The sequence below is a fragment of the Myotis daubentonii genome, chromosome 1 (assembly GCF_963259705.1).
Source record: "Myotis daubentonii chromosome 1, mMyoDau2.1, whole genome shotgun sequence".
Taxonomy (NCBI): Eukaryota; Metazoa; Chordata; class Mammalia; order Chiroptera; family Vespertilionidae; genus Myotis; species Myotis daubentonii.
In genome coordinates, this window is record NC_081840.1 from 199,348,639 (window position 1) to 199,369,343 (window position 20,705).

General features: G+C 38.3%; 1 protein-coding gene across 9 annotated transcripts in view; it reads left to right on the forward strand.

The window, feature by feature from the left end:
• The first annotated feature begins 489 nt into the window (after positions 1-489).
• Positions 490-20,705, forward strand: part of AASDH (aminoadipate-semialdehyde dehydrogenase) — a 33,149-nt gene continuing 12,933 nt past the window's right edge. For 2 of the 9 annotated variants that reach the window (XM_059670646.1, XM_059670626.1), the window contains exons 1-10: positions 491-990; positions 3,938-4,233; positions 6,557-6,677; positions 11,340-11,659; positions 14,833-15,025; positions 16,686-16,927; positions 17,283-17,389; positions 17,887-18,059; positions 18,706-18,898; positions 19,516-19,631. In XM_059670646.1, coding sequence (XP_059526629.1) covers positions 4,004-4,233; positions 6,557-6,677; positions 11,340-11,659; positions 14,833-15,025; positions 16,686-16,927; positions 17,283-17,389; positions 17,887-18,059; positions 18,706-18,898; positions 19,516-19,631 — 1,695 coding nt within the window. In that variant the 5' untranslated portion in view covers positions 491-990; positions 3,938-4,003. The other 7 variants (XM_059670671.1, XM_059670636.1, XM_059670655.1 and 4 more) reach the window with 7 other exon arrangements.

The following is a 20,705-nucleotide window of genomic DNA, read 5'->3' on the forward strand; positions in this document are numbered from 1 at the left end:
AAATTCTTGAGTCAAAAGCAAAGGGCTCAATTACTTTGGAAAAGCTAAATTCTAAATCAGCAACCACCAAAGCCGATAAGCAACCCCACTTACATCTCAGGGCCCCCTAAAAAAACTCAGAAACTGGCCTCTGGAAGGAGGGTAGCTAAAAGGATATATCCTTACAGCACTACCCATCACCCTCGCAGCCTAAATCTGAAGGCCATTTTGTTCAAGAGAGGGTAGGGGGCCTTCGTGCTGGAGGACCGGAAGCACAATAGGAGAACTTAGTGAACATTTTCATACTTAATTCTGAGATCTCCCCACCTCCAGTCCTCTTCTCTCATTTGATGTTCAAACTTGTCTCCTGGGAGCTTCCAATCAGCTTTTAAATGTCCCAAGCCGCTCACCTGCCAAGTCATCGCAGACGGTCCAAAACCCAGCAGGACCGCCGCAAGCGCTCCTACCTGATTGGCTCCGAAGTTTCCGGAAGGGGCGGGGCGACGCCGTCTGCCCGCGTCGCTCGCGCTGACGTCAACGCAGCGACTCCGGAAATGTCCCCGAGGGCAGGAGCCTTTTGGGTCTCCGCGGCCGCTCGATGGGCTGTCGCTAAGGCTTTGGGGTGACTGCTTTTTCGCTGTGGGTGGCTGGGTGTCTTGCGTGGGCTGCCGGGGGAAGGCTCGGACGGGCTCCGACCTCCCGCCCACCCCCCGAGGCCTTCGGAGTGGCGGTGGGGTCGGCGCGGGCTGCTGTGCTGGAGGCAGGTCCCACCGCTCTGGGGCTGGCTGTGCGCAGGTCGGATCAGCCTCGGGGCGAGCCCGGCCTCCGAAGTGAGTCAGTGGTGTCTGGTGGGCCGGTGTCGTGCCCCGTGTGATCCCCCTGAGCCACCCAGCCTCGGCCCCTTCATTGGAATAAGCCTGCCCCGCCTACCTGCTCCCTTGGTTTCAAAGAGCAGATGAAAAAGTGCTTTGGAAGCTATAAAGTGCATCGTTATTAGACGAAGTTGGCAATGTAAGCGAAGAAGCCGGCGGGTACGGGGAAAATAAAGTTTCTAGACTACTCACCTGTTTTTTTAAAATAGCCAGTAGGTAAGAGGATTTGTTGACATTCCTGCGATGACTACATAGCAGCTTCTGCAGTTGTAAAATAACAAGTACGTATCTTAAACTTAATGATCCCGGAGCTTACGAAATCTGCGACCAGATTTTGCTCCCCGCCCCCGACCCCCCTTGCAAGATTCAAGAAGTGTTTGGGCGTCCAATAAATATATTGTTGGGGAGAATGCATTTGGTTTAGTTAACGAAAATGAAAACCTTAAACAAAAATAGATTTTGCCTTAATTCTCTGTAGCAACCACTGGGAAACTCAAAGGCAGAAAAACATCCTAATTGTGTAGCTACATGTGGTGAGGGTTGCAATATGTCATAAAAATGGCATTAAAAAAAGAATTTAGTTCATTTTATAATCTTACTCCTTTCTTTGAGGTCAGATAATTTTGGAGTATTATATATTGAGTAGATTGTCTTCAAGCAAAAAATTAACTGCTGTATGTATTTTAAAAATGCATTTTTTGTACATAGACTACACATTTTTGCAAAAATGCTTTAATATAGTACATTCTATAGTGTAGGTAGGCAGTTTGTTATTTATATTCTGCAGAAGGTATCCTTTCTTGTAAAGAGGTCTTTCCTCATAATTTTAGTGCATGCTATGGAAAGTCTTCCTTATATTTACACTATGTATAAAGAAAGCTTAAAATTTTTATCGTGTGCATCACAAATAGCTAGTATTTGTAGAAATCTATATTATAAAAGGCCTGTGGCCAGAATGCCAGAACGCTGGAACAACCAGTCACCAGAAGATGCATGAGCACCTCTCATTCCCCGCCCCCCGCCCCTGCCAGCCACTGCTGGGCATGGAGGTGGGGCCCTTGAGGCAGTGAGCTATTCTCGCACTGCGGGTCTGGGTCCCACAGGCGAGGCAGGTGTGGGTCTTGTGGGATTTCGTGCGCTGGGACTCTAGTGCTTAATAAAAAGAAATACTAAGTACTAAAGTTATATTTTTAAACTTTATATTTAGGAATCATAGCATTTCCTAACCCAGTGGTAGGCAAACTCATTAGTCAACAGAGCCAATATCAACAGTACAACGATTGAAATTTCTTTTGAGAGCCAATTGTTTTTTGTTTTTTTTTTTAAATACATTTTATTGATTTTTTACAGAGAGGAAGGGAGAGAGATAGAGAGTTGGAAACATCGATGAGAGAGAAACATTGATCAGCTGCCTCCTGCACATCTCCCACTGGGGATGCGCCCGCAACCCAGGTACATGCCCCCGACCGGAATCGAACCCGGGACCCTTCAGTCCGCAGGCCGACGCTCCATCCACTGAGCCAAACCGGTTTCGGCGAGAGCCAATTGTTTTAAACTTAAACTATATAGGTAGGTACATTGTTATTAACTTAATTAGGGTACTCCTAAGCTGGCCTTTGCTAAAAACGTCCTCAATCTGAGGGGTCAACCTCAGGGAATATACCCCCACCTCTTCTAACGCCACTTCTTCAGCCACTTCTTCAAAATAGACTCGCCCAGACTGAAAACTGACTTCTGCGCATGGGCCACGAAGTTTCAATCGCACTGTATGTGTGCGCCCGCAAGTGGTATTTTGTGGAAGAGCCACACTCAAGGGGCCAAAGAGCCACATGTGGCTCGCGAGCCATGGTTTGCCGACCACTGTCCTAACCTTATGGGTTTCAGTAGTTATAGGTTTATTTTGCTCTCTGTAGAATGTTTTATCAATGTTCTCTAATATTAACTAAATGACATGGATATAAATGTGTTTTGACTCAGTAGGAAAATCAATTCAAATAAGTGTGGACAAATTTTTAAAGCTTGAATGATTAAAATTATATTTGCTTTGAAATCTGGAATGTAGAGGTCAAAAAAATCACCTTTATCTTCAAGAAAATACTAGCAATTTTGAGGTTTTTTTTAAAAAAATGGTGATCCCTAACATTTCTTTGATGAAATAGTTTCAAATCTTTTTATTTAATCTGCATTGAGAAGCCCTCAGAACATTGAATTGATACAATGTTTTATGGAGTTGTAATACGACATATAGAGTCTAAATTTGAATGAATTTATTGGCAATTTAAATGTCATATAGAATATGAAGAGCTTACTTCTTAACAATTATAAAATGATGTGACCTGAGTAAAGAATTATACTAAATAGTAATTTAGCACAGTTTATATATAGTGGACAAAAACTGAATAGATTGTGGATTTTCTTTTTTCTATCAAAGATTGATTTTGCTTCCTCTTAAGTTCAGCCCTAAACACACTTTATTTGCATTAGTCTTTTCAAATTCACTGTACAGGTTTTAGCACTTTAACATAATCAATTTTTAAAATATATTTTTAATTGATTTCTTTTACAGAGAGGAAGCGAGAGGGATAGAGAGTTAGAAACATCAATCAGCTGCCTCCTGCACACTCCTCACTAAGGATGTGCCTGCAACCAAGGTACATGCCCTTGACGGGAATCGAACCTGGGACCCTTCAGTCCACAGGACAACGCTCCATCCACTGAGTCAAACTGATCAGGGCAACATAATCAATTTTTAACAATACTGAAGAAAAAATTAAACGTGGTGCTTTAAATTTGGTCTTATTGGTTAATTTAATATACATACACATTTAGATCGTCGTCAGTTAAGAGATAATTCTGCATTTCTACCTGTTTCATCCTTATCAGTGTATACCACTCACCTCCCAAATTTTCTTTCAGCTCTGACCCAGCATTAGGATGTTTGCATCAGATTAGTTTTCAACATCATTGTTCTCAGCAAAGTTACCATAAATTAATAAGTTTAGAGATTCATTAATTGTATGTTTTTGATGTAGTTATTTTTTGTGAGGAGTGATTTATAGAAGTTTCTCTCCTTCTCCCTCTACCAGGCTCCCTAAAACTCCCTGTCCCTGTCACACTTCTGCTACTAGTAACGTTAGATAAACTGCAGTGAAATGACTCTTCAGGAATTGGTGCACCAGGCTGCCTCCATTTACTCCAATAAAATAGCTGTATGTTTTGATGAATGTAACGATCAGCCTCCAGTTTATTACACCTACAAGAATCTGGTCAGTGCTGCTTCGGAATTATCAAATTTTCTGCTATTACACTGCGACTTTCAAGGAATTCGGGAAATTGGTCTCTACTGCCATCCTGGGATAAATGTACCCTCTTGGATTTTAGGGTAATAATGTTTTAGAATTAAAAATTTGATATTACTCTAACCTAATTCGTAATTCTTTAATACATAGGATATATTACAGTTATTGTTCTGTTTACCATTGGATTCTTCTGTATTGCTTGCTCAATTCTAGAGAGGCTAAAAGAGTTCTTATTTCCCATAGGATTATTTTTAATTAATTCACCTGAGCTTATTTAGAAATGACTAGAAGTTTTCACTAATAACAGAACATTTAAATGTCTCCAAAATATAAGGCCTTCATTTGTCTGCCAAAGGAAAAATCATAAATTCTGTTGTTAGATAAAACAAGTATTTTATTTTTATTTATTTATTTATTTTTTAAAACAAGTATTTTAAAAATAATGTAAATATAATTTTTCCTCTAAGACAAACTTTAGTTATTCAAGTATTCAGTAAGTGAATGAATGCCGGGAGCCGGTCCATCCTTGCTGTTTCAAGGGACCTGGCATATATGGCATACGGTTCTTAATATGTTTGCTCACCTTCTTGGCGCTGTGTTTTAACCAAAGTCACCTCTCCGAGAAAGGTTGAATCCCCAGGTAGGGATTTTCCCCTGAAGTTAGGGAGGGAATAAAACCCCTCAACTAAGTGCCAGGGGGGTAATTAATCCCTTTAACTATGAACAATCATGCTTAAACTACATAATCTTTTCTCCCTGGAATGGAGATAAGAAACGCCCTAACCTTTGTAATAGAGATTGATAGGATTGAATCAACTGGTATAAATACAGTTGTAACAAGACAGAAACACACAGAACTCAGAACACAGAACTAAGAACACAGGGCTTGGAAGACAGGACCAAGAGAGACAGAGCCTAGGCACAGAACCTACACAGAACGTTCTCTAGGGACAGAAGAACTTCGCTGGCGAGAGCATGCCGGAGGATCCTGGACAGGGACTGGCCTCGGAGCCTAGAGACAGAGCCTAGTGGGAGAACATGGCAAGGGATCCTGGACTGAACCTGACTACAGAGATTGGCAGGAGAACCTGACTGGAACCTGGACACTGAACCTGACTGGAGAGCCTGGACAGAACCTGGCTAGAGAACCTAGCGAGGGAACATGGCTACAGAACCTCGCTGGAAATCCAAAGCAGAACCTCTCTGGAGATCCGGGCTAGAGATCCTGGCTAGGCTGCTGATCAACTGAACCCTGTCTCCGTGTCCTTCCTTCTTCACCGACTCCGTCCACACCATTGGGAACCCCTGGACCCGCTGGGGTTGGACCCCGGCAAATGAATAAATAATTGAGTTTTGGATAGTACTCCATAAAAATTGAGATAGAATTGAAGAAGATAATATTCAAACAGATACTTAAAAATATTCAATTATTTTAGTTCTAGAATATTATTTTCATATAGTGATTTCTTTATTAGGGTTCTGCAGTAAATAAAAGCTGTAAAGAATTAGAGATGTTGATATTCATCCCATACTATGTATGTTAGCAGATTAATTATATAAGTTATATAAAACAAAGAAGTTTTAAAATTTTTTATTCAATCATTGACAAAAATTTATTGAGAATGCAGTATGTAGTGTGCCCAAAGTGTGCTCCAAAGTGCTTTTAGGTAATACAACTAACATATCTTTGATTTTATTTATGTAAGTATTGCCACTTGCAAATCTATTTTAAGTTTTTTTTCCCTTTTAATTTATACTGGTTTTGGTGAAATATGCCTTTTTATTATGCAGATTAATATACTCCACATACTAATAAGTTGCATGTGGATATTTATCTTGTTTTTTTTTTTTTTTTAAATATATTTTATTGATTTTTTACAGAGAGGAAGGGAGAGAGATAGATAGTCAGAAACATCGATGAGAGAGAAACATCCATCAGCTGCCTCCTGCACATCTCCTACTGGGGATATGCCCGCAACCAAGGTACATGCCCTTGACCGGAATCGAACCCGGGACCTTTCAGTCCGCAGGCCGACGCTCTATCCACTGAGCCAAACCGGTTTTGGCTATCTTGTTTTATGTTATCCTACGTAGATGAAGAAATAAGAGTCTGCTACCTGTTTGGTATCTTAGTAGTAGCCTGTTAACCAAGTGTATTTTACTGTAATACATCAGCTTTAAAAAAAATCTTAGATTTCTCTGAATTAGATAATGAGAATTTAATATAATAAACACTCAAGAATACTCAGTATTAAGAGTCAGAGAAAAGTACTTATATACAAAAATGTGTCAACAAAAACATCGAGAATTTCTGATAAAGTCAATAGAAAAGTACATAGAGAAATAGAAATGCTTAAAGATTATTTTCAACATATTGTATGCTGACTGTATACTTTGTTTCCTTAGAATCCTCCAAGTCCCTGCAGCTTATGCTCCCATTGATCCAGATTCACCACCAGCATTATCAACTCATTTTATGAAAAAATGTAATCTACAGTACATTCTCGTTGAAAAACAGCAAAGTAATGTAAGTGTATATTTTTAAATGTTTTTTATGTGGTCATTTATCTTTCAATTGATAAAGGCCTTTCCTTTATCCCCTCTTGATTTCTAAATTTACAAACTCTGCAGGATGTCTCAGCGTTGTTGACATTTTGAGTTGGGTAATTGCTTTTTTGTCAGGAGTGTCCTGTGCATTATAGGATATTTAGCAACATCCCCAGCCACCAGCCACCCCAGTCTCCAGCCACCAGATGACAGTAGAACCCCCCAGTTCTGACAACCAACATGGCCTCCTGACATTGCCAAGTATCTGCTGGCAGTGCCCTCTGCCCCCTACACTCTGTTGAAAAACACTGCTCTATGGCATGAACATATCATCTAGCTTTATAATCATGTATTTGAATTTCCTTTCTCTTTCCAAAGTTGTTCCTATACTAGGAAAATTTATAATACTTGAAACTTTCATTTTTCTACTAGAGGCCTGATACACGAAATTCATGCAAGAGTAGGCCTTCCTTCCCCCGGCTGCTGGCACCAGCTTCCCTCCAGCACCTGGACTTCCCTCGCAGAGGGAGGCCCCGCTTACCTGCCGCAGCCCACTGCTCAGAGGCCTGGGCCTCTCTCTGTGGTTGCGATCATGGGGCAATGGCTGGGCCCCTGATCAATCACATTGCATCTGCCTTGGCTGGCCTGGCGCCAGTGGGTGTCATAGTGTGGTCCGGGTGGTCGTTCTGCTGTTCAGCCGTTTGGTCGATTTGCATATTAGACTTTTATTAATTCTATATAATAAAAGCCCAGTGACTGAACAGTGGAACAACCAGAACGACCAGTTGACCAGTTGCTATGACGTGCACTGACCACCAGGGGCAAACATTCAATGCAGGAGCTGCCCCCTGGTGGTCAGTGTGTTCCCCCAGTGGGAGCGGGCTTGGCTGACCAGGATGAGTGGTGCTCTCATAGTGGGAGCAGCCACTCAGAAGGCAGGTCCATAGCTGCTTGGCTGACGGGGATGAGCGGTGCTCCCACAGTGGGCCAATCCCCGCAGGCCATGCCCCCCACAAGTGCAGGAATCCCATGCAGTGGGCCTCTAGTATAGACTATTTATGGCAACTTATAATAGTGATCAATATTAAAGAATTATAAGCAAGCTTAGATTTTGAAAAAGAGATTGGTACTTAGACCAAACCTTTCTGGAAAATTTAGTTTATTATAATTCTAAAATTTTTGACTACCAACCAAAGATCTAGCCAAGAAATACTGCTTTAGGCCTGGGGTAGGGTGGGGGCTTCATGGGGAGGGGTAAAAGGGGTGGCAATGGGAGACATCTGTAATACTCTAAATAATAAATAAAATAAAAAAAATAAAGTAAAAAGGAAACACTGCTTTAGGGGAAAGCATTGGTATTATATGTTCAGCAAGAGGCAGCCCATATTTTATTATTATTTCTTTATTTCTTGTTTATAAAATACTGTTTTGCCAAAGAGAAAAGAATATTATAGTAGGTATGTTCAATTTGGCTTGTTTTTATCCATTTCTTATCCAAACTTATATATTTGGGGGTAATTTAAATGCATTTTACCTATGTCTGTGCATCTCTGTCTGTATATGTAACAATAAGAAGTATCAAAAGTTTAAGATAGATGAGGACCTCTAGAGAATCATGAGTATTTGAGTAAAGTCTCCAGAAGGAGACAACTGAAGTATTCATTTGGTTAATAAATATTTTCTAAGTAAACATGTATTAATGTCTGGCCAAAGTTTGCTCTTCTCCTCAGACTCGTTAATTCTTTTGTTGTTGATGTAAGCAAAACTAAAATGGGGTGTGACCTTCATTTTTCTTAACAATCTTTGTCAAAGTTTTATTAAAGATGTGATGGGATGTGAGAATTAAATAACTGCTTATAGGAAGGAGTTGAGCACATAGCAAAACCCTTTACTTCCTATAGAAAGTACCTTACTTCATATTCCATAACTTCGATGATGGTATAAGTGTTCTTCCTTCATTTAGCACAGGAGCAATGGGGTAGTATTTACTGAGCATCTACTATATGCCCAGCATCCACCAGAGCATTGGTTCTCAGCTGGGCATATGATTTTGCCTCTCAGGAGACATTTGGCAATGTCTGGTGTTTTTTTAATTTATTTTTTATTGATTTTAGAGAGAGGAGAAAGAGAGGGAGAGATAGACACATCAATGAGAGAGAAACAACATTTATCGGCTGCCTCCTGCACACCACCTACTGGGGATTGAACCCAAAACCTAGGTATATGCCCTGACTGGGAATCGAACCAGTGACCTCTTGGTGCTTAAGTTGACGTTCAACCACTGAGCCACACCAGCCAGGCTGTCTTGTGTTTTTTATTGTCACTGTGGCAGTGGGTGCTACTGGTAAAGGCAGGGATGATGTTAAAAATCTTAGAAGGAACAAGACAGCTCCCCTCAGAGTTATCTGGTCCAAAATGTCAGTGTTGAGATCAAGAAACCCTGCACTAGAGTTAGGTTGTCTGGCAGAGCATTGTTATGTGAAAGAAGCCCAATACATGATTATTGCCCTCCAAATGCTTATAATTTAGTTGGAGAGAAAAAGTTAATACTCCTAAACCTGTAAGTCTACATAGTGCGATATTGTTGTAAGTAAAGTAAATATAACTTAGTAGAGATAGGAAAATTTTAATGGCAGAAGATGGTTTTGTGTGTGTGTGTGTATTTTTAAGTATATTTGTATTGATTCCAGCGAGAGGAAGGGAGAAGGAGAGAGAGAAATATCAATGATGAGAGAGAATCATTGATTGGCTGCCTCCTGCACGCCCCTGCTGTGGATCAAGCCCTGACCTCCTGGTTCATAGGTCAGCACTCAATCCCCGGGCCACACTGGCCAGGCCAGAAGATGGTTTTGAGTTAAGTCTTTAGAAAATGTAGGTCTGTCATTGAATATTACAGGCTACATCCCATCTTACCTCTACTATACACACACCGAACCAACAGAAAACACTATAGGCTTCTGGGTTTTGACCTTTTCCCTCTCATTTATATTGATTTCTTTAATGTGAAACTTAAGTTATATTTTATTAATCTGCTGTTTATCAAAATAAAAATGTATATTCAAAGGAACATCACTTTTGGCATGGCCAAACTGAATTTAGCATCTTTTTATCTGAACTTAGCTCTGTATTAATCTATCTTTACCAAATACCTGACCCAGAATCTCAGTATTCTTGGGCTCACATATCCAGAAGGTTACCAAGCCCTGTTGATTTCTTTGCTCAAAGACCCTTTCTGTCCACTGTGGTTGCAATATATTAGTTCAAGTACCATACAGCATATCTAATTGTTGCAAAAGGTTCATTAAATGACTCTCACTTATCAGACAGAGTCTTGACAGAGTAAAGTCAAGTCTGTGCTGCTGCCACCTTCAGTTGGATCCTGTCGCTTACAGGTTAAGGTTTAAACTCAGTGTTGAGTTTAAAAGTTATGCAAAGTTATTAAGGACTAGAGGCCCAGTGCACGAATTCGTGCATGGGTGGGGTCTGGCCAGCCCACCCCGATTGGGTCGGGCCAGCCAGGGGGAGAGGCCACGGATGGTTGGCCAGCCGGCCCCACCCCCTGGTCAAACTCCCAGTCAAACTCCCAGTCGAGGGGACAATTTTAGCCTTTTATTAAATAGGAGGATAGGATTAGCATCTCATCTGTTAACACTACTCACCTTCTTCCTCTTCTCCAGTTCTATAGCTTGTTGAAATGCTTAATGCTCTCCACAACCCCAGTTTTCTTGGGTCTTACACTCTGTATTAGCTATTTGCCTGAAGTACCCATCTTCTTTATTTGGAGAATAGCTACTTACAAACAAATACTACATACGAAGAAGCAATTTCCGACCTTCTAGTCAGTTACGTTCAGCCTCCTCGGTTCCTATATTTCATTGTCATACTTACCACATTGTACTGCAGTTGTGTATTTTTTTGTTTTGTTTTGTTGTTGTTAATCCTCATCCGAGGATATTTTTTCCATTGATTTTTTAGACAAAGTGGAAGGGGGAGAGACAGAGAGAGGGAAACATTGATGTGAGAGAGACACATCGATTGGTTGCCTCCCGCATGTGCCTCAACCAGGGCAGGGATTAAGCCTGCAGTCAATGTACATGCCCTTGACTGGAATCAAACCTGGTACCCTTCATTCCCAGGGCCAATGCTCCAATCACTGAGCCAAACCAGCTAGGGCATGCAATTGTGTGTTTTTATATGTCTGTTTATTTTGAAGGTGACTTTGAAAGTAAGGACAGCACTTTACTCTTGGAAGTTTCTATTTTATTTACTTTTATCCCTGGATATATAGCAAGTTTTCAAAAAAACACAACAATTACAAAGCCATAATGAGCCCAGCTGGTGTGGCTCAGTAGTTGAGACTCAACCTATGAACCAGGAGGTCACAGTTTGATTCCGGGTCAGGGCTTATGCCTGGGTTTTAGGCTTGATCCCCAGTAGGAGTGTGCAGGAGGCAGCCTATTAGTGATTCTCATCATTGATGTTTCTCCCATGTTTCTCCCTCTCCCTTCTTCTCTGAAATCAATAAAAATATATTTTTAAAATAAATAAACGCTATAATGAATGAGTAAATGAACACTTTATATTACTTCTGTGCAAAAAAGAATGTCTTTTTAATGTATTGGAAATTTTCTCCATTTAACAGAAATTTAAATCTTCCTATGGAAAGTTATTGAACTATGATGCACTTACAGTAGAACATAATGACTTAGTACTCTTCAGACTTCATTGGAAAAATGTTGAGGTGAGCTTGATGCTAAATGATAGAAAAGAGAAATACGAAAAAGAAAAAGTGGTAAACAGCACCAGTTCTGAGAAAAGCAATGAAAAAAAGCCAGAAGAGCATGTGGATGCGAGGCTAAAGCATTGTTTAGCCTATGTTCTCCATACCTCAGGCACCACGGGGACACCCAAGATTGTCAGAGTCCCTCATGCGTGTATAGTGCCGAACATCCAACATTTCCGGTAAGTTCTGTGCTGGGAGTCCTTTTTCAGAACTTGCAACCCGCACATTATTCAAGGGTCAACTATACAAGTTTTACGTGACAGGACCCTTCATAGGGAATGAAGGCCGAAAGAGATGGCAAAACCTGCTTGCTTTTACATTAGGTTGAACAAAGAGTCAGTTGTGGAAAAGTGGCCAATCTGTGTGGGGAGGCTAAGGGAAGAGAATTATTCTAACAAGGTCTGTTTGTATAGAATTCTCTGAGTCTCTTCTTCTAGTTCTTAATGATAAGAATGTTACTTTCCTTCTGCTATAGCAGTGGTTCTCAACCTTCCGGCCCTTTAATACAGCTCCTCATGTTGTGACCCCCAACCATAAAATTATTTTCGTTGCTACTTCATAACTGTAATTTTGCTACTCTTATGAATCATAATGTAAATATCTGATATGCAGGATGGTCTTAGGTGACCCCTGTGAAAGGGTCGTTCGACCCCCAAAGGGGTCTTGACCCACAAGTTGAGAACCACTGGGCTCTAGGAGGATGTCTTTCATTTGGGAATTTCAGCTCCTGTTTTTATGGGGGCGGGGAAGGAAGATCAGAGTGTTTGTATGGACTGTTTTTCAAGTGCCTTTAACTCAAACCAGTCAATATGCCAGAGCAGCATATTTTGGGGTGACATCTTCTGAACTCCATCATTAAAAGTTAAAATTAGGAGGCTTATCTACCTGATTTGGTAGGGAAAAGGGAGGGTGGGGGCGGGGAAAGGCTTCTGGGGAAGAACAAACAAGTTTCTTTATGAAAGACAAAGAGGTAAGAAATTTTGTGATAGCGTTAGTTTGTCCTGGTGAGAATAGTCTTTCCTGCGTCAGGACCATGAAACTCCCCTGCAGAGAGAATATGGTAGGTTTACTCTTTTGTCTTTGCTGGGAGTAAAAGCCACCCTGAAGAAGTTTGTGGCAGCCTCATTTCCCAGAAGCTGCTATTAGTCAGATAAGGGATACTCTAAGAAGGCTTTTTTTTTTCATCTGTTAAATCCAAAATGTTTTCAGCTTAAAATAATATTTATACCAACTCTGGGGTTCTGAGTGGATCCTCACAATACCATACTTGAAGATATTTTGAAGTTAAGGTAATCCCTGCTTTTAGATAGGGGGTTTTGTGTGTTCAAACTGAAGTACTGTAGTGCCATAGGCTCAACACAGGCTGTCCATGCTCTATAATATCCTAACCGCATATATTCTATTCTGCTCTTTGATCAGTTACTGAGAGAAAACGCCAAGTAGTGGGAAAAGGTAGTCAGAGGCCTCTATTAAGCACCAGTGAGTGAGTAGGATAGAATAAGTTTAGATTCCTGCCAGAAAAGAACCAAGAGGATAGATCAGAGATTTATTACAAGGAATTGGTTTGCAGTTGGGGCTGGCAAAGCAATACTAAAGTGCGCAGCACAGACCGTCAGAAAGGGGTGATCCTGAGCAGGCTGGAACCTCGTGGGAATATGGTGTCCACATGCAAGTCAGGAACGAAGACCCAGGGGTAGGGAGAGTAATTGCAGACTCAGCTGCTGTGTTGGAGTCTCTTCAGAAAAGACCTACACATGCTTTAATGGCCTCCCCAGACTAAATCCAGCCAACGCAGGGTAAGCTCTCTTTTGATTGAAGTCAACCGATGAGGGACTTTAATCATATCTACAAAAAGCCCTTCACAGCAGCACCTAGATCAGTGGTTCTCAACCTTGGCTGCACATTAGAATCACCTGGGAATCTTTTTTTTAAAATATATTTTATTGATTTTTTGCAGAGAGAAAGGGAGAAGGATAGAGAGTTAGAAACATCGATGAGAGAGAAGCATCGATCAGCTGCCTCCTGCACATGCCCTTGACTGGAATTGAACCTGGGACCCTTCAGTCCACAGGCCGACGCTCTATGCACTGAGCCAAACCAGTTAGGGCTGGGAATCTTTTTAAAATCCTGATTTCTGGGCCTCAGGCGTGTCCACAAGCAAGTCAGGAACAAAATCAGGATTTTAAAGATTCCCAGGTGATTCTAATGTGCAGCCAGGGTTGAGAACCACTGACCTAGATCGTGTGTGATTGAATAGTTGGGCAAACGTGTGTGTGCTACCAAATGCAGTTGCCTCCCTCTGTCTTCTAACTCTCAAGAGAAAATATCCTTTGTCTTCTCCTTAATGGGAAACATACTAGAAAGAGAATTCTGGGGACTATAGTTCAATCCAGCCACGTTAACCCATCAGAAAGCTACCACAGATGATTAAATATGTCATGGTAAAAAGCGTATATTGCTTTAAATGGCTTTTAATCCTTACATTTATAAAGAAGAGTTATAGCCCAGCTGGTGTTGCTCAGTGGTTGAGCATTCACCTATGAACCAGGAGGTCACACTTTGATTCCTGGTCAAGGCACACACCCAGGTTGCAGGCTTGATCCTCAGTAGAGGGCGTGCAGGAGGCAGCTGATCAGTGCTTCTCATCATTGATGTTTCTATCTCTCTCCCTCTCTCTTCCTTTTTTTTTTTTTTTTTTTTTTTTTAATATATTTTATTGATTTTTTACAGAGAGGAAGGGAGAGAGATAGAGAGTCAGAAACATCGATGAGAGAGAAACATCGACCAGCTGCCTCCTGCACATCCCCCACTGGGGAAGTGCCCGCAACCCAGGTACATGCCCTTAACCGGAATCGAACCCGGGACCTTTCAGTCCGCAGGCCGACGCTCTATCCACTGAGCCAAACCAGTTTCGGCTTTTTTTTTTTTTTTTTTTTAAATATATTTTATTGATTTTTACAGAGAGAAAGGGAGAAAGATAGAGAGTTAGAAACATCGATGAGAGAGAAACATCGATCAGCTGCCTCCTACACATTTCCTACTGGGGATGTGCCCGCAACCCAGGTACATGCCCTTGACCGGAATCGAACCTGGGACCTTTCAGTCCACAGGCCGACGCTCTATCCACTGAGCCAAACCGGTTTCGGCTCTCTTCCTTTCTGAAATCAATAAAAATGTATATTTTTTTAAAGAAGAGTTCTAGAATTAATATCACCATATTGGTTAATGTAAATTAAAGAATAAAAATCTGGCCATCCCCCAAAAACTTAATGGTCATAAATACTTTGTTAGGATATGTGTTTAACAAATAAATATTAGACATTTCTCATAGTTACATTCTGTTTTTCCTTAGGGTACTTTTCGAGATCACACAAGAAGATGTTTTATTTCTAGCTTCACCTCTGACCTTTGATCCCTCAGTTGTGGAAATATTTGTTGCTCTATCAAGTGGTGCCTCTCTGCTTATTGTACCAACTTCTGTCAAAGTGCTCCCATCGAAATTAGCTGCTGTTCTCTTTTCCCATCACAGAGTGACTATTTTGCAGGTACATTTTAGGAACAAATGAAATGTTTAGTCCTTTATGATTCAGTATTTTAAGTGTTTTAGAGAAAATTTTGCATTCCTGAAATTCTTTACAGTGGATTAATGATAATCTAGTTAGATTATCAAAGGCTATCTCCTGATGATCTCACTTTTTTGTTTAAGAATGTAAAAAACAAATCAGTTAATTCTGGCTAGAAAATTATTTTATTGTGTATTTTATACATGCTGATATAACTAGAGGAACTTGGCTTTTACTCAGATCTGTGGGGATATGCTGCCTTTCCTGTCTTTATTGTATTTCTCATTAAAACCTAATTTAAGTATGCTAAATTATAATTGAGTTAGGCATTTTTAAAGATTTAAAAAATATGTACCTGAAAGTATGTTACTGGTACACAAGCCTTAAGATAGTAATTGCAAGTAGTTAGGTACTAGACAGAAATAACAAAATTATATGCATATCATGATAAACTAAAATTACCAGTTTTATATCTAGTATAATGAAACTCAAGAGGATGTTGAATTTCTGCCCCAAACACAAAATTTGATAATGACTTTTTTTTTGGCAATATGTTTTTCATCCTAAACAAAACCAAAAACATATATATAATATGCATATATGCTATATGCATATTATATATATGTATATATATTCATTCACAGAATGACTCACCAGCAGATGAGAATTTATATCCATTGATGTATTGCTGTATTCATCTATAATAATAAAAGAGTAATATGCTAATTAGAGGGAAGCCTGGGTCCTGGGTGCCAGAGGGAAGCTGGTGCCAGCAGCCAGGGGAAGGAAGGCCTACTCTTACATGAATTTCATGCACCGGGCCTCTAGTTTCATTTATATATATCTGTGTGTGTGGCATTTCGTTACAGCAGCCTGAACAGACTAAGACAAAAATGAATGAACTATTGATACACACAACATAGAATAATCACAAAGTATTTATGTTGAGTGAAAGAAGCCAGGTCAAATCAGAATACATGTTGTATGACTACATTTTTATACAATTCTAGAAAATTCTAACTGATCATTAGTAATAGAAAATAGATCAGTTATCTGGGGAAGGGGTCTAGTTGAAGGGAAGAATTATAATGGTACATAGGTAATTTTAGGGTATATGTTAAGGCAAACATATAGGTATGTGTTTATTATTTGGATTGTGATGGTTTCACAGATATATCTGTATATCTATATTTTAAAATTTATATTGTATACCTTAAATATGTACAGTTTATCATGTGTCAGTTATACCTCAATAAAACTGTTTTTAAAAAGTTGAATTCATGCTGTTTTCCTTAGGCGTATTTTTTTACCCATTTTATATACTTTTTGCATAGAGATAATGGGAAAGGGAATGTAAATTGATTTTATAGATTTTGTCATTTTTATCTGTAAACCTTTTTGTCCAAACTACATAATGAACTGTAACTAGTATTTTTCTTAAGTTTTTGGCTAAAGCAAAATTTATATTCACATTAAAAAGATAATGCTTCCTCAGGAGTTTTCCAACTATGATTTGCCATGTAATAAACATACGTTTAATTTCCATGTGGGCTTCCAATGTTAAGCTTTGAACCGATCATTGCATTGTTTACCTTTTTAAAGAAGTGAAGGGAAGACATAATTATTTCTAATGTATCTACAGGCAACACCGACATTGCTTAGAAGATTTGGATCTCAGCTTATCAAGTCAACTGTTTTATCAGCCAGTACTTCTCTTCGAGTACTAGCCCTTGGTGGTGAAGCATTTCCGTCACTGACTGTTCTCAAAGGCTGGAGAGAAGTAGGCAATAGAACACAAATATTTAATGTTTATGGTATCACAGAGGTATCAAGTTGGGCGACTTTTTACAGGATTCCAGAGGAGATTCTTAACTCTACTTTGAAGTAAGAGTTTTAATTACTAAACAGGGTAGAGAGAAACTGTTTTTCCAGTATCTTAACAATAATAGTGTTTTGATAGGCACTGGGATAATAATTTTAGAACACTATGTTATCTAGAATTTTAAGCTGGGAATCCAGGACCTTTCTTGTTATATCTGGTGCTATAGATCCTGCTAGAACTTTTTGTGACTAAACAGCAAGAAATAACAGATCTAACTTTTTCCTCTTGGCAGTCTTTGAATTAGAACATAATAAAAACTTTTTGTTTATTTATTTGATACTATGTGACTTAAATACATTAGAAAATATTCTGTTCAAATGAAAACTTTTAAATCTGGTTTTGGTTATGTTTTCACAGATGTGAATTGCCTGTACAACTGGGATTTCCACTGCTTGGAACAGTAGTTGAAGTCAGAGATACTAGTGGTTTCAGAATTGAAGAAGGCAATGGCCAAGTATTTTTAGGTTGTTTTATATTTATTGATAGGGAATGATTTTCTTTTTCAAGAAAAAAAAATCTGTTACTTTTATTTTCCCCCGTTTTTCTTATGTTTAGTATTCTTTTCAGTGATGATAATTTTAAATCTCAGTCTCATCTTCATAGTGATGAAACATTTAATAAGTTACCATAATTATTTTACATAACAATGTCTAAGGGAAGATATAAGAGTAATTTAGAAACTGTTACTTGGACCTTTATATTTGTAGCTAAAATTCTATTTAGTCAGAGTTGTTAGACTTTTTAAAGTCACATCTATGATTTTAGAAATAAAATTTTTTATAATTTTACTTGTGGTTATTATCGCTAATTTTATAATATTTAAAATTGAGCCCCTTTTCTTATAAATATTAAAAATTTGAAACTGAGTAACTGAACTTTTGAGGTTATTATTGAGTTGATGGTTTTAATATATTTTCCATATATTTTTTTTTTATTACATTGATGTTTATATCTTGTGGAGGTGGCAGAAACAGAGTATGTTTTCTTGATGGTGAAGTGACAGTACCACTTGGCACAATGCGAGCCACAGGCGACTTTGTGACTGTGAAAGATGGAGAGTTATTCTTCTTGGGACGAAAGGACAGTCAGATCAAACGTCATGGCAAACGTCTTAACATTGAACTTGTGCAACAGGTAGAATTATTTAAATATTAAGTATCTAATATATGCAGATATTAGAGGCAGCCACCGATAATTATCTATGCCAGGATTTTCTATCAGTATCATTTAAGTCTAAGGTTTTTGTAAAAGTGATGAATTACAATATTAGGTATGGATAATTCAGCATGCCCATTATTGCCATAAGTGACTAATTGGATTTTGTTAACTGAATATCAGTTGGCTTATTTTGCTATAAAAGCTATTATTTTTTTAAAAATGTTAAGAACCCTGTGTTCTGATAATAATAATAGCAAAATAAAAAAAAAAATCTCTAGTGTATTTCACAATTTAATTTGTGTTGATTTCAGACATGATAAGTTTGAGCATTTAGGAAGTTTGTTTTTAAATGTCCTCACTGGGACTTCAGAACACAAATAGCAGAGTGGTGCTTGCCAGAGGGGAGGGGGTCGGGGAGAAGGGGGTCCTAATATAAGGTGACAGGGAGAAGATTTGACTTTGGGTGGTGAGCACACAGTGCAGTATACAGATCTTGTAATATAGAAGCCCATACATGAAACCAACCTATATGTTCATGTTAACCGATGTTCCCCAATCAATTTAATAAATGAAATAAAATAAAAATGTCCTCATTGGTAAATTGGGATAATCTCTTTCATAGGTTGCTGAAGGACTTCAACAAGTGGAGTCATGTGCAGTTATATGGTATAATCAGGAAAAATTAATTCTGTTCATGGTGTCAAAAAATGAGTTAGTAAAGAATTACATCTTTAAAGAACTAGAGACACATCTTCCAAGCCATGCAATCCCGGATGAGCTTGTGCTGATTGACTCTCTACCATTCACATCTCATGGTAAAATAATTTAAAGCAGATATGGTTTAGTGCCAAAAGATACTAATTGTATTCATAAGTAGTTTAAAGGCCATGTAAATCCTTTTTAGAAGTAGTAGAATATAATGTGGTAAACCCTCCATTAAATGCTTTGTATAAATGAGGACATTTTAACTCATTTTATCTCCAGAAAATCTTGTGAGGAGGTATTATTTGCAGGTGTGGAAAGTAAGGCTTAAAAAGAAGAACTAATTTTCCCAAAATCACATTGCTGGTTAGTGGTAGAGTTGAAGTTGTGTTTAGGATTGCTTAACTTCAAAACATTTGCTCTTGATTACCATATTATATTGCTCTCCCAGTTTCATCTTTATTTAATATTTACTTCAAATTGCAGTAATTGTTTGGTTAATAGTGCCATTTCTTTAACTCTTTAGATGAGGGACATTAGTCTTATTTCTTACCTGTGTATTTATTACCCATTACATTCTTGTTAGCATGGTACTACTTTCTTTAGAACTGATTATCTCTGAGAAACTATTCTATAGGATTTCTAACATTTACACTGAAAAATGTATGTATTCTTGTGACTAATGAACATTTTAGCATAAATTTAAAAAGTATTTCTCTTTCATATTAAGGCAAAATTGATGTTTCTGAGTTAAACAAGATCTATTTAAACTATACAAACTTGAAGTCTGAGCATAAGCTCAAAGGAAAAGAGGAACTTTGGGGAAAATTACAGCATTTGTGGAAGGTACACCTTTTAAGATACAAACTTGGTATTGTAAAGAGGTCATTTAATATCTTTAGGGAATAATAGCATTGTAATAAGTCTGAAAAAAATTTCTAAGAATGTTATTGCTGCCCAGGTGGTAAGAAGTATAGCTCCATTTATTCAGTTTGCATTAAAATAGGGTTAGGTTCTCTACCATAAGATTAGAGTAAGCTCCCTATAAAGAAATTTACTGGAAGTGAGGTAGTCATAAAAGGCATAAGTAGACAAAACCTATCTTGACATAACTAAAAGGGCCAGTGGAGTGTAGTAACACTTTTATCAAGAGTTGAGAAAATAGCTAAATTTTGCTATACATAATCTATTGTATAAGGGCTTATTACATCATTATTCCAGAAGTACTTTCAGCTGCAACAGGTATGGTTCTGCTTAAAGGAATTTATATATACAGTGGGGCCTTGACTTAGGAGTTTAATTCGTTCTGAGACCGAGCTCGTTAAGGAGCTCATTAACTCAAATTACTCTATCAACTCAATGCAAAAAATCGGCCGAGAGACAGCTGGTATCTCAAAAAACTTGTTAGTCGGGACACTCGTAAGTCAAGGCCCCACTGTAAATATAAAAGTTTATATATTTATATATAAATATATATAAATTCTGATTTAATTTCATAGACTAATGTTCATATTTATGATAATTTTTGAAATATATAGGTATTTTTTATTACAACCATAATAACTCAATACAATTTTTCTTAGATAAAATGTGGAATTTTTTAAGGGGTTCTGAAAAGAGGGTGTAATTATAGGTATGGTGTTGTCTGAAAATAAGGGATATCTAGATAAGAGTCTTAATCCACTTTATTTTTAAATTTTGATTTATATGAAGCAAATGAAGATAAACATTATTCTCATATTATAGAAATAGCAGATATTAGTAACTTTATAATTAGTGAATCAGATGTTTTTATAATTCTGTTCCCTATTTTATGGTTAGGAAAACTGCTCAAAGGGAAGTGTAATTTGAAGTTTTAGAGTGAGTTTGTGACAAAATTGGTAGCATAAAGATGGTCTCCTTTACTATAAAGAAAATAAT